Genomic DNA, 13,916 nt, shown 5'->3' with positions numbered 1-13,916 from the left:
ATGGTGGAAGTTCCCAGCTACAAAGCATCGCCAAAATCAGGTTATTGCAGGACCAAGTTCTACCAAAAAATGCAGGCACAGAATGATGAATTCAAAACAAATGTGAAAGCACTAGCCTTGGGTGAATTTTAAAGTTATTATTGTATTAATCAAATGGCTTCAGGAAACTAGGAACATAACATTTATAATGCATTCTGGGGATTTTTTTAAAGCAAAAAAAAAAAAAAAACATCCCAAATAAATAATAAGACAAAGCAAAAAAACAAACAAAACAAAAAGCCTGAACTATTTATATATTTCACTTTTAAGGACATCAGATTCTAACCAAACTCCTTTTTTTTTTTTTTTTTAAATGTACACAGAAATTCGATGATATCTGTTCTCTATTATAGAAATGCTTAACTCATGACAAGCCTCAAAAAAGAAGACTTGAAAAAGCCTGTAAGAAATAAAATAGACTGCAGTTGCCTGCTGGATATCACATCATATATCTCACCAGAAAGAAAAGCCATCAATTTATCAAAATGTATCTGAAAGGAAGATGTTGAGTCAGTTCCATATGGCCAGTCCTTCTGACTCTTTAATGGATACATTTTGAAGCATCACTGCAGATAACATGGCAAGAATTACTACGAATTTTGTTATGTTGGAACTATGTTTTGATACTCCCCAATTTGTTTGGGCTCACAGAAAACAAAATTAGTATAAATACATTACCATGTTAACTGTATTAAAAATCCCATGGACAAATGTATCCTTGTACATTTTCATCTTCAGAGCAATTAATGAGGATTAAAGAACACTAATAAACCACTACTGCTTCACTTTTGTTTCTCGTCTGTTTTTCAAACATTAACCCACCCCACTTCATAAATCTTTATTATTTACCATGTGCCACATTGATATTTTTGCTTTCCCTCTGTGTCAGTTAAATAACTGCTACAAACATGTAAACTATTAATTAGCTAGGATCGCTTTTGGGAAGTGTGGCTTTCTATGCAAACAACTTTATATTAACCAGTGATGAATTTTATTTTATTTTTTTTGCTGTTGCCAAGTCCATGGGATCCGATGCTTGGCTTGTATATTTTTTATTTTATATACAGTGTGCATATACATAAGTATATATATACACATATACACACACATATATATACATATATAATCATATATGTATACATTCACACACATATCAATATATGTACGCATTGTTTTTTGCAAATGAAGTAAGAAAGCAAGCAAAAGAAGACTGACCTGACTTACCTGTACTGGGTTCACAGTCAATGAAGTCTTCATCATCACTGGAACATTCGGCTGATGAAACAATGTCATCTGTTGTCTGGCATGTGAAGGGCAGGAACAAAGGAAAAAGAACAGAGGAAAAAAATATGAGAGAGTTGCAAGCCAAGAGGCTGCTACAGAGGCAGCCAAGTACCCTAGAAAAAAATGTTTCAGAATGGTTAACTTTTAAAATATTTAATTTGCACCAACCATTCCAGCTCTGCCTGTGTAAATGGCACCCAACGTGGAGCTGGATTCCCCTGTCAGAGGACTAGTGCTTTTACTGTGCTGTTGAATATTTCAGGTTGGCACAGGTGCGAGGTGCCTGCCGTGCTGTTTGGGCTAGCAGTGACTGGCACTGTGCTGTCAAGCACAGTAGGTGCAGGGGGCTACAACACCTGCTTGGCTGGCAAACGTTCCTCCGACAGCCAAGGTAGATGTGTCCAGTTGGAACACGCTGGGCTCCTTGATAAACATCAAACACCATGCAGGGCCAGCCAGAAGGCACCCACTGACAGACTGAACAGATGAGGCATGTCCAGGCTGAACATGCTTTCTGCAAAGAAAAACATACAAGACAGACCCACATAATATGCATCACCCAGGCAGCTAACAGTACTCTGCTGTGTTGCTGAATGCATCACTCTGAGGCAGAGGTACCTTCTGTTCTGCTACTGTACCTCCTGGGCTGGGCATCTCTTATATTTTCCAAGCTAGGACATGCTTGCTGCATTGCGAAGAAGCGCTTCGTGTTTCAGGTATGCCCAACCAACATGCAACTGCACCTGCTTGCCTGCCAAATGAACTGGGATCAGTCTGGCTGTGACTGGGCTGACAGGCTGGCAAGTCCAATTCTGAAAGGCTTAAGCCAAACTGTGACTGTTCATGGCCCTGACAAGTTTCATCACATTTCTTTGCATTTTCAGCTGGTGATTAGTTTTATATTATTATTATTATTATTTTTATTTTTGCTGCTGGTCTAATTAATGAGCAGCACGTACCGCAGCATGTTAGAGAGAAGCGTACTGGCGTCTCTTCCCAGCAGCATCTCCTGCCTGTAATTGCTGCAATTAGTTGAATTAGTAATGCAGACCATTAGGGAGAGAGTCTGTGGCAGCCTCTGGACGCAGGTAGTAACGGTACTGCACACAGTACAAAATTACCCCAGCTCAGCAGCATCGGCTTAGACTACAGCTTCTGCTGAAATTGCCTCCCTTAACAATTCTCCTTGCAGAAAGCTGCCTTTTCTGCTGAGCAGCAGGATCAGTGGGATGTCTCCTGAAACAAAACAACTGATATGTTCCTCACCAGGCAGGAAGTATTGCTTAAATCTCAGCTCTTCAGGAGCAGGAGGGCTGTACTGCAGTACGCTGTACTTCAGTACTCCAGGTGAATATTCCTGACGATCTCACATCACGACAAACCTTCAAAATCCTTATTCTGGAAAAAAATTCTCCAGCTTTAATTAAGGTCTCTTTTACATTCACACGCCTGTTACGTTGCCTCCAAAATGCTGCATGTTCCTTCTTTTTACGTGAACAAAGTATTCTGAGATCCCAATCTTTTCTTCAGCCACCCGTGGTTCTAATGCCAACAACAAGTGCCTCTCTGTCTTTTGACAGAAGCTCCTCGCACCCCCTAACTTTTTCTATTTTAATTTGAAAAAACAGAAAAAAAACAGAATTGAGCAGTCAGTCAGAAAGCTCAGATTTAACCTGACATTCATTCACTCTTGATTTCAGTGAGCCAAGAAATAAAAATACGACTGTTCAACTGTAAATGAAAATTATAAAAGCAGAGGATCTGTAAAAAAGCAGGCATGAACTAAGGAAATCCCTATCGTGTTACTTACTCTTGCACCAGCAATGCTGTATGGCTACTATTTGTAGGATGCAATCTTGCAGTAATCTCATGCATAAACATTTTCATGGGGAGGCAAAATTAAAAAGAATAGAAGGTGGCATTTACAGAGTAATTTCCCATTTTATGTGTTAAGGTCATTTTTTGGCATCTTCTCTCAGTCATGGAAAATGGAAGAACTTGGTTGAAATCCTGGTACTGAATTCTCTCTTAAAATGAACTGGCTTTAAAAGTTTGTCTGCTCAGTGAGAGGTCAAGAAAGGAGGAATGCACAAAATATAAATTCACTTTCTATAATTCTGGCTCTGTCACGTTTATTTTATGAAGCATTATTTATCCCAAAGGGCAGCAAACCACTTTAAAACTTCTGCAAACAGTGATCACATCCTCCAACAGTGAAATGCAGCTGTCCCTGGGTAGAAAGATATCAGTCTTTAATTGTACCACTGTAAAGTAATTTAGCATAATAAGTCAACAAAATCATACTGAAAGAAAAATATTTAAGGAGGCAAAATGTATCTACTGAAAATGCAGGTGTCTAAGGCACCCATGTTAAGGGAGTGTTAAGGACAGTATTCTGAATAAAAAATAAATCATCCATCACTACTAGAAGGCCTTGCTTACACAGTACTGAGACCCCGACAATTTTTTTGATTTCCAGGTTGGATTTAGAGCATGTGGGTTTTGCCCCTAGTTGAAGATCTGACAATTCTCACATAGGGTTTCATAGAAGAAAGCGATACTTTGCTTGAAGTAGGAAACGAACATAAAAATTTTAACGTGTCATCACTTACCAACTGCTGTACCTATCTACTTGCCCACTTACTTGCTCACATCTAAGGGCTTCATGCAACATTAACTTGGAATCAGATCCAATTGAATTGACAATCTGATTCAGTATTGTAAAGAATAGGGAGTTCCTTTCTAATTTCTTTTTTTCCTGGATTATTAGGGGCATCATATGAAACCTGAAAGGTAGCAGTTTCAGAAAAAAAAAACAAAAAAACAACAAAAACAAACAAACAAACAAAAAACAGAGATAGTATTTCTTCACATAATAAAAAATCTTTTAAAAATGGGGAATGCCTTGTGACAGAGTACTGTTAGGTGGCAAAGATTTGAATGCACTTTGAAAGTGATTGGTCAAATTAAGGGTAAAAACATCCATCCAACATGATTAAACACACTGCATTCAGCACAGAAAGTCCCTGTGCCACAGACCCTGAAGACCAAACAAGTATTCACTGCTTGCATTGTCCTGTTTTGAACTCTCCCTGAGGACCCTCGCAGCAGGGTCAGAAGCAGGATGCTGTGTGAGGTGAGCCTTTGGGACATCCCACCCAACCACGTGTGACAGATCCTGAACACCGGGAGATGCAGAATTTTGAAGCCAAGATGAGTGTTCTGAGCAGGACCTGAAAGGTCATGAAGCCTGGTCCTTGTTTATCTTGGACAATTTCCTATATAATAAGCAGCTTAAATATAGTAAATACAACCTACATATTATGCACTCTTAAATGAGTCTTCTAGTTTTTCTTCTATAAAACACTCCTGCAGCTTGCTTTTGTTCTGAACAGAGAAGGATACAGTCAGCCAGGCTTAGACAAAATTCAAGTGTGTGATGTGCAATGCTCACCAAGCCTGACAATTCCAATCTGTACCTGTACTTTTTCATAAGTAGTTGCATGCTTGAGTCTATCAATTAATCTCTGTCCTTATCTCCCCACCTCCATTGCACGCTATTTCCCTTGATGCTCCAGTTTTCTTGCTCTGTGACTGCTGTTTGTCCCATGCTAGTGATTTTGTATGTATAAAAATGAGGGTTAGAAAAGGAGGAAAGCCTACAGAAGCGGTGTTAGACTTAAGTCAAGGTCATTAATGAGATCTCTACAAACCACAGAAGAGATAAGTACACTAATCTGTCTTGCCATTTCCTATCTTGTATTTTTAATCTCAGTACTTTCCATCACAATTCATCACTAACTGATTTTCTAGTCCCATCACATATTGGTTTTCCATGCACCTTCCGCTCAGATACTAACATCTGAATCATCCCAGAGGAATAAAGCTATTTCAATGAGAAGCAGCAGGAAATTCCTGACCACAGAAACACAGCTCGGGAAACCTCCAAAAGACCGTAACTTCTTGTAACTGGAATCTGTAACTTTTAAAAGAGAATTTTCCGTGGATATTTATTAATCTTCTGCATCTACCAGATGGGACAGGCTAGTGAGTTGCAACCTCAGGAATCTCTCCACCATCAATTTCTTATCAGAAACAGTTCACTGTGAGGCAATAAGCAAAACCAGCTATTCCATTTCTGGTTCGCTCTTAGCATTTTTGAAATTGGGCTGATTACGCTCATCCATTGGCCCAAGGTTAGGTAAATGGATTTGGTTTTTAGTGTCGGTCCAGTAATCTAAACAGCTAACCTTTCTTACATACAGGCAACATGACAGTAAAGAAAGTTCCCTGCATGCTATGATGGAACCAATGTGTTTTCACTGGAGACAACGTGAGAGAGAAAATATTTTCCTATTCCATATATTAGCTAAATTCTATATTAAAAATAATAATTCATACTATACTATTTTAAAATATGTATTTCATTTTTAAAAAATCCCAGCTTTGAAATTACTTGGCCCTGTATTAAAGGACATAAAACTAAAGATAGGTATTATAATAACTTTCAATAAAATTTCTCTCTGGCAGGAACCCTTTTTATTTCTTCCTCTGTAAGATTTTTTATAGCATTTATATTATTATTTTTCCTCTCCCTCTCTCTAGTGTTTAATGAAATTGCCTTGGAATAAAACTGGGGCAGGAGAAAGTGCTAAAATCTGAGTCCACCCTAGGGGATTTATGGGTGTATTTACCTTCAAATTCTTTCAATTTCACTGAATTGGCTCCCCATTCCCTTCAATGACTTATTAGTGCTGTAATCACCTCCTCCTAATTATTCATTCTAAGGGCCTCTTCAATCTTGCCACCGTGATACTTCTACATCTTTGTTCATTAAACTGTACACACAGGTGTGGGATGCAAAGTGTAAGGGAAATTGAGATGGCATGGCAAGACCTGCTCAAGATGACTTCATGCCTGTCCAATCTTTCCAAGTGCCCGAAGCCGCAATTTATGTGTCAGATCCCACACCTTTGCTCCTTTGTTCTACACAAAATGGCAGGTGCTGAATCTTCCCTTTTCCCAACCATAAAGTTTCTTTGACACCTTGCTCTTTGGGTGCACCATTATGTGAGAAAGATTAGGCATACTGGGTAAAATAAGTCCTGTCACAGAACAGCTTTATGAAATTATAAATAACACACCCTAGAATGATGGAGTCCTCACTTCTACTGGGAGAGAAAAGACAAGGACCCATAAATTCAAACCCTGCAAACAAATTCTTCCAGAAGTACATACTTGGCAGTTGCTTCAGTCTGTAAAGTAGGATTCAATTTTCCTACTTGCCTTTTGCTTGAAACTCTTCTGCACACTGCACACACTACTTCCAATTCAGCATCATTATTTGAAAAGTGACACTTAATGTTTTGTTGCAAGAGCAGTGTAAATCTCTTTGCCACCAAGGAACCACAATTTACAGTTCTTCTTGAGATATGACCACCACAAAATGCCAGGTACGAATACCTTACCAACACCAGGGAAATTCAGCTGTATTTATCTGAGCAGTGCATTTGCATTTCACACCTAAAATGTACAGAGATGAAACTCGGCAAACTTTTTAAAAATCTGACCACTTGAATCCCTCCTCTGCTCCCATACTGCCTTATTTCCTAAATATTTCAAACTTACTATGGAATATGTATAACGTATAGTCTGCTGTGCATACCAGTACACAGTGTGAATGCTCCCCCAGAATGGCAAAGTGTTAGTGATGCTGTTCTGTCTTCTAGAAACCAAGACATTTCCTGGCTACAAGATAGAAGAGGAAGTGTCTCTCTCATTAGGTGTAATTTCTAGCTTGAATACCTCAACTTTTCGTATTTTGATAACTGGTCTTTTCAAAGCATTTGTATTCTGTTCACATTATTTCAATTAAATGGGAATCCTTCATCTGTCCTTTCTACATCTTTTGTTTCTTACCTTCTTTTTAATCCTTATTTGCAAAATACCCCGGAGTTCATTACAGTATAGCAGGCCTGAGAGACTCCGCCTGGACAAATTCAAGCTACCACATACAGATAAAAAGAATCTGCATACAAACAGGAAAATATTAGAAATGTTCCACAAATTGTACTGAGGTATTGTAAAAGAAGTTGTAATTTGGGGCTGTATAAACTCTTAAAGACAGTCTTGGACCTCTTATCAGTATTAATCCTCTCCAACCTGTTAGAATTGGTAGTACTACAGGTACTTTCACATCACAACACAGCCACAGCCACAAAGCTGTTCAAGCCCTTTGTATTCCACCCTCCACACCCCGAGATACTACTAGGGTTGTGTCTGCCTCTGCAGAAGCAATGCATCAAAGAACATGAAACTAGTCATTTTTCTCCATATAGCTCTTCTGAGGTAAAAGCAAAGAGAAGAGGGCCAAATTCTCTGTTGTTTTAAATTGGCATTGATTTCAACTGGTCTACAACAATTTACACTAAGAAATCATAGCTCATTTAATTTGGTTTTGTGCAATTCAATGCCAAAAGACATAGAGTAACTGAAAGCTACTTAGAGAAGAGCCACAGAAAAGATGAAAGGACTGAAGAGATGTATGAATGAGAAAAGCTTAGCAAAAACTAAACATCAGAGCTTGAGCTTGACTGATCAAGGACTATAGGTGTGGTAAACATCTGCAGATATTACAAGGGTTTAATAAATATCAGGAGAGAAGAGGAGCTATTTAGGGTGTTTCAGAAAAAGTTGTGGATAAAATTCAGAAAAAAAAAAATAATTCTGACTTTCAGCAAGAAAAATCTCAGTAGTGATCTTTATAAACTATGGAGAAGTTTCCCCAGGGAAATACCAGAAAACACTAGCACTGAGATTAGCAGCTGCCCAAGCCATTCAGGTACGAATACTATCGGGGTAGGCCCTAGTGGGGAAGAGCTTGCCCCATTTATCTTCAGCCTGATCTAATTCAATCTAAATCAACCTGGTATTTGCACTCTCTCCATCACTATGTAATATAAGCACATCATTATGCATTTCTCTTTGTCATTCCAAAGCAGGCAGTAAAGCTATCCAGCACAGCTTTCAGCTAGTTGCACTCACACTAAGAAGGTGTCACCGCTGTAGACCTCTTCAGACCATGGGAACAAATCCATCCTTATGCTCCCAGGACCCTGCCTGGCTGGGAGCTGGTAGGTAACCAGGAAGCATGTACCCTTCAACAGTAGCCCAGCAAAGTGTGTTTCCTGCTTGTGTGATCCTGGCTAGACACAAAACATGATTTACTGTCAAATTATATCACTACGTAGGGATCATGAGAGCTACCCCCTAACAAAATCAGTCATTCATCCACTACTACAGCAAGCAAGAGATTAAGTAACTAGTCAGTTAAGTGACAGAAAGCAAAAAATAATCCCCCCAATTGTGTGTCAATCCAGTCAGGGGCAGACATGTTTAAAAAGAGCCTCGAAAGCTGAATTAGTCCTTTGCAAACTGAAAGCCTGTCTCAACAGAATCAATAGTTCATTAAGACTGCAAAGCCTGACTCTTCTTCACCAGGTTTGATGCCAAATTTCAGGGACTTTGTTCTGTCCCTAAGCTGTGCAAAGACAATGGGGAAAAATCATGTTTCTGCCTTTTGTCTCTATCTGCTGGCAGTGGGAAGGGTGATGGTGTTGTGAGGGGTGTGAGCAGAGACAGAGAGAGACAGGAAGGCAAACAGGGGAGAAAGAGAAGTGGGGAGGATTAGTCTGACTGTTGTTAAAGGCACCCTAACAGGGGAAAGAGAAGTATTGAACCAGAGCAGCTTAGCCCAACTTCAATGTACCTTCCCAAAAGCAGAAGGAATGTAATGCTACGTGCTGTTCCGCTGATAAGCAAATCCTTCTAAATCCTTTCAATTTATTTCTTGGCCTGAAGAAATTACATACTATTTAGGAGCTAAATAAATAAATAAAATTTCATCTCCAGGAATCTAGACTGGATGTTTACTGATTATGTATGCACACAGAGTCACTTGCTTTTCTGTTCCTTTCCTTTCCCAACAGACCAGCACTCCTCCCATCTTGATGTGGTAAAGGATCAACTAGCAGATCTTTTCCAAAATATTCAGTATAACTCTAAAGATTTCCAGGAGTTTTGGACGGGACTATAAAATATAAATTCTTGGCTTAAGTACAAAAGACACAGTGTTGGCATGAGAGGAGAGTCTGCCTTCCTCCTTATCAACCTATTGCTCCTTCCCACATTAATTTGCCTGCACCAAAAGAAGCACCTTGAAGATGAAAGTTGTGTGTCTATACACTGAAGTCATCTGAGTATAGTGCTTCTCAGATCTTAATTTAAGCTACTATAGCTGAAGACACAACTTTCTCGCTGAAATCAGTGAGCTGTTGAAAGGGCAGAACTGCTGAAATTCAGGCACTGCTCAGGAGTTTTGGGCTTTCTGAAAATCACATCGATTTACACAGTGCTGTTTTGCAATGTTTGTCAGGAGTTTTCAAAAGGAAGACATTTTGACAAAAGCTGAATAAAGATTTTCGGACATATGTAGGTAAAAATCAACCTTTTGCCAGAATTTAGCATCCTCCCAGTATGGATCTTAGCCCTCTGATGCACACAGTGTGATGAACTAACTTAAACTGCCACAGAAATAATTTTATTAATATGTTGAGCCATGATCTATACTTGCGGAAGAACAAACACATTATCTACTCCACCAGCAGAAAGGCAGGGCAGACCTCCGGGGAGCAGTAACTTCTTAAATTGCCCCAGTCCAAATTGCCAAGGACATTGAATCTGAACCCTTGTGCTGCTTGATTTTATATTCCTGATACTGTCATAAATTCACTGTCTGACATCAGGAAAATTGCCTCCTTTCCTCATGCTTCTGTTTATACTGCTATAAAATAAGAAGAAAACAACTTTTCTGCTCACTAGGCACACAATAAGAATTTTAGTAAACCTTTTACATTCTCAAAGCAAAGCCTAAATACAGAAAAATCCTTTACATTTACTACAGGGAAGCCTATGTCTCAGAAAGTGAGACTCAAATGATCTGAGATGAATCAGCTGCCCTTTGAAGACTCAGCCTCTAGTAAGAGTAAATGGGTTTTCTTTACGTGCTAGCTTGCACTTAATAACTGTGTCAGAAGAATATTTTTCATTTACACTTTGCTCCTTTCCTGGAAATCAATATGTCGTTTGCTGGCATTTTCTCCTGGACATCTTTATTTAGCTTGTCTTTTCTTCCTTGGAGGGGAGGGAGTTGTATTTGATTTTGTTCTGTTATTGATTGGATCACTCCAAGCAAGAAATAAATAACTAAGTACATCACAGCAGCTTTAATGACAATCTCTTAAGCCTCAAAATCTGCACACCCTGTTGCACTCCCGTCTAACGCATGATTTAAATGAAAAAAACAACCCTGTAAAGTGAGGTTACTATGTAGCAAAAACAAAGCAGCAGTGACATATGCTATTTAACTGGTATTTCTATTTATGTGCTCATTAACAAAACCACATAAGTCCTGTTTCTATTTTTAAAGCAGTATGCCTATTGCAGTAGTACTTAGTATTGGGATCTCATCATCTCTTACAAATGAGGCTTGACGAGAAATTAGATATGGGAGACCTTCTCCTAGCAGACGTCTTACATGCTAGAAAATCTGAGCACGTTCATATATTTATCACTCATGGAAGTGACAGCACAGCCTAATATGTTGCACCCATTCTGCAAAAGCCTGGTCCTGCAAATGGTGGTGGAGAGGCAGATGCTGTGTCCTGGCTGCACTGAAACTCCAGGAGGGCTCACAGCATCCCTCCCCACATCAAACCACGATGGATAAGTGAACAAAACAACGTGCCGCAGTAGGGAATGAATTCTACAGGAGACGCACCAGTATCATTAAAAAAATTAAACACATCTGAACATTTCTTCAAAGAAGGTGTGGCTTGGATTTTTATTTAAACAAAAGCCAAGTACTTTTATCCTTTATAATTTTCCTGATAACTTCACTTCAGTATTCCTTGTCTTGTACTGGACCATGACCTAGTGATGCTGTCCACCAGCAGCTCCTACACCCTATTGCAGACACAGCTGCGTTGGGTTGGGGTGCACGGTAATCACCATTTGTTTAAATTGGGGAGTTCTCCTCCTCCCCTGCTTATCTTTTAATTTCTGCTGCTTATTATTATGTAGGCCACAGACAGTTGGCATACGTAATGGTAAAATTCAAAAAGGAGAAAAAAACCCTTTCTATCGTCCAAACTGTGGCACTCAAATTCTAATGTGACAGGGTATGTTATTCGTAAAGTAACAATGAACATAATTACTCTGAATAAATGTGCCTTAAAACAGCTTCGGCAATTATTGTAAGTACCTCTGAGCCCAGTAAGATAAACATCTATCTTTGAATATTCACATTAATGCATTAGACTACTCTTTCCAGGCAAATCTTCCCTTCTCTTCAAACATTAACACATGCTTAGAAAATGGCATTTAAATACTGTTACTCACAGGACACACATTTGCTCACCGGGGAAAGGGAGTTGCCACACACACTTAAACTTGGAATAAATGTAATGCAGCATAAATAACTGTAGAATAAACCCTTGCCCAGTAGGTACACATCAGTACCTGGAATTGCTCCCTGAATAACATTATATATACAGAGGAGTTAACAAAGGAAAATAGCCACTAAATACCTATATATAAGCATAAAACGGCATACCTATTAAAAAAAGACCATAAATAGTCCTAGATTATAAACAATAAGAAGGTTCATAAACACAAAGAAGGTCACAAAGAAGACTATGCTATAACATAGACTTCCCAGGATCTGTGACAGGATGACTTAACCACAAGCCCATCCTTCTTCTAATATAAGTACCTGTCAGCAGCTAGTATGGAAATATCTGCACACACAACAGACAGTATATATTAATGTTAATTTATTAACATACTAAGATATTAATGTTAGTAAGGTAAATTCAAATAAAAATGAAATTAAATAGCTCCAGACATTATTTCACCCAGGAATACCTCTGGTGCTTATATCTGATGCTTAAAAATCATGCTTTTCCAGCATTAGCACTTTTTTCTCTCTTTTTGATATGCAAATAGACTAACAGCTTTACTGAGGGGATAGGGACTGACTTCACACTACATATTAGTGAAAAACAGACAACAAAAAAGTAAATAAGCAACTCAAGTCAGTGCCACCACCACCAAGAGTCACATGGGAAAACTTACAAAAGTTAGAGACAGACGGGATTTTTTACTGAGATTCTAAATGCTGGTACTCACAACCTACTGAAAGCAAATAGCACCTGAGGCAGATGGTTGAATAGCCATGTGGTACTCCTACCAAAAGCTTGTGGCTAGATCTCAAAATTGTACTGTTTAGTCAGCAAATTAACTGATTAAAAAAAAAAACAACAACAGAAAGTTTGTCCATTCCTCTCTAATGTTAAATAAGAGATCTACACAGTACTTCCATCAAACATTTACCCATCAGCTTAAACATATTTGGTCTATCAAGTATTGATGAAGCCAGGTAAACTTCAACCTCCTGAGCTGCTGAACATAACAAATGCCTCCTGGGATCCCATTAAATTTAAACTGAACTTCACTTAAATGCCACATCAAGTGGTCCAAGCTGCAAACAGTCGTCATGCAAGAAAATTCTGTGTTGGGTAGGCACACTCCCATGCACAACAGGCATGGTGAACACTTATCCCCGCTGGGTTTCCCTGCAGCCCCCGCCTAATCAGAACATTTGCTCTCTGTGATGGATAAGAAGGCCATTTTCCTTGCTTATTTACTTAACTCTCTATTGGTTTTGATTAACTGTAGTAAAGGCAAATCAATCTTTTGTGTTTGTGTAAAATAAAAAAAGGAACAAAGTTAGTTTTAATGGCCCAATAGATGCTCAGCTGGAATGCACTTACTGAGCGAGAGAGCTCGACAAAGGAATTCAGGCAGCTTTAAACACCACCGGGAACATGCTGAGCTCATCTATATTTCTACCTGTTTAAAGAAGAAAAGAAGAAGAAGGGGGAAAAAAAAACAACAAAAAAAAACACAACAACACACCACAACACAAAACACCCCGCACCCATTGAATAAGCTTTCTGTGTCTCTACAAACCTACTGAGGCAACAAGTGCTGCCAGGCTTTTCTCTTGCACTATCCAGCTTTCCATGGCCAAATCTGGAACCAACTAGGAAAACAGTATCCAAAGGAAGGGAGGACATGAAGCCCCGAAGCCAGGAGAAAACTTCCTACACTGCCAGGAAAGCTGCCTCTAAACTCAGCTTTGTTCTGTTCGGCAACGTCTGGCATCAGTAACCTCCAGTAAGTTTTGCAAGGTAGCGTGAAATTCATGATGAATATGAAATGAAGAAGCTTGTGCGTTAATGAATTTGAGTGAGACACGTATTTCAAGACAGCACTCTAAGAAAGTCTTTCGTATAGTCTAATCATGGTGTTGACAGCAGTGAAAATCATGAAAGAAATTATGCCTAATTTTATGCAATGCTCATTAAAAGCCTTTAGTAATATAAAGAAATATTCACTTCTTCTGGACTAGGGCTAGACAAGTTTTAGCCTGCAGAAAACTTAACATCAGTCATAGAAATGCATAAAACAGG

General features: G+C 38.9%; 1 protein-coding gene across 4 annotated transcripts in view; it reads right to left on the bottom strand.

The window, feature by feature from the left end:
* The window catches only part of NRXN3 (neurexin 3), a 981,410-nt gene that overhangs the window by 33,714 nt on the left and 933,780 nt on the right, over nt 1–13,916 (bottom strand). For 2 of the 4 annotated variants that reach the window (XM_035539906.2, XM_035539917.2), the window contains one exon: nt 1,255–1,339. In XM_035539906.2, coding sequence (XP_035395799.1) covers nt 1,255–1,339 — 85 coding nt within the window. The remainder of the gene's footprint in view (nt 1–1,254; nt 1,340–13,916) is intronic. The other 2 variants (XM_035539916.2, XM_035539918.2) reach the window with 1 other exon arrangement.

The sequence above is a fragment of the Cygnus atratus genome, chromosome 5 (assembly GCF_013377495.2).
Source record: "Cygnus atratus isolate AKBS03 ecotype Queensland, Australia chromosome 5, CAtr_DNAZoo_HiC_assembly, whole genome shotgun sequence".
Classification (NCBI taxonomy): Eukaryota; Metazoa; Chordata; class Aves; order Anseriformes; family Anatidae; genus Cygnus; species Cygnus atratus.
The sequence above is the reverse complement of the archived record's forward strand: the minus strand, read 5'-3'. Positions and strand labels throughout refer to the sequence as shown.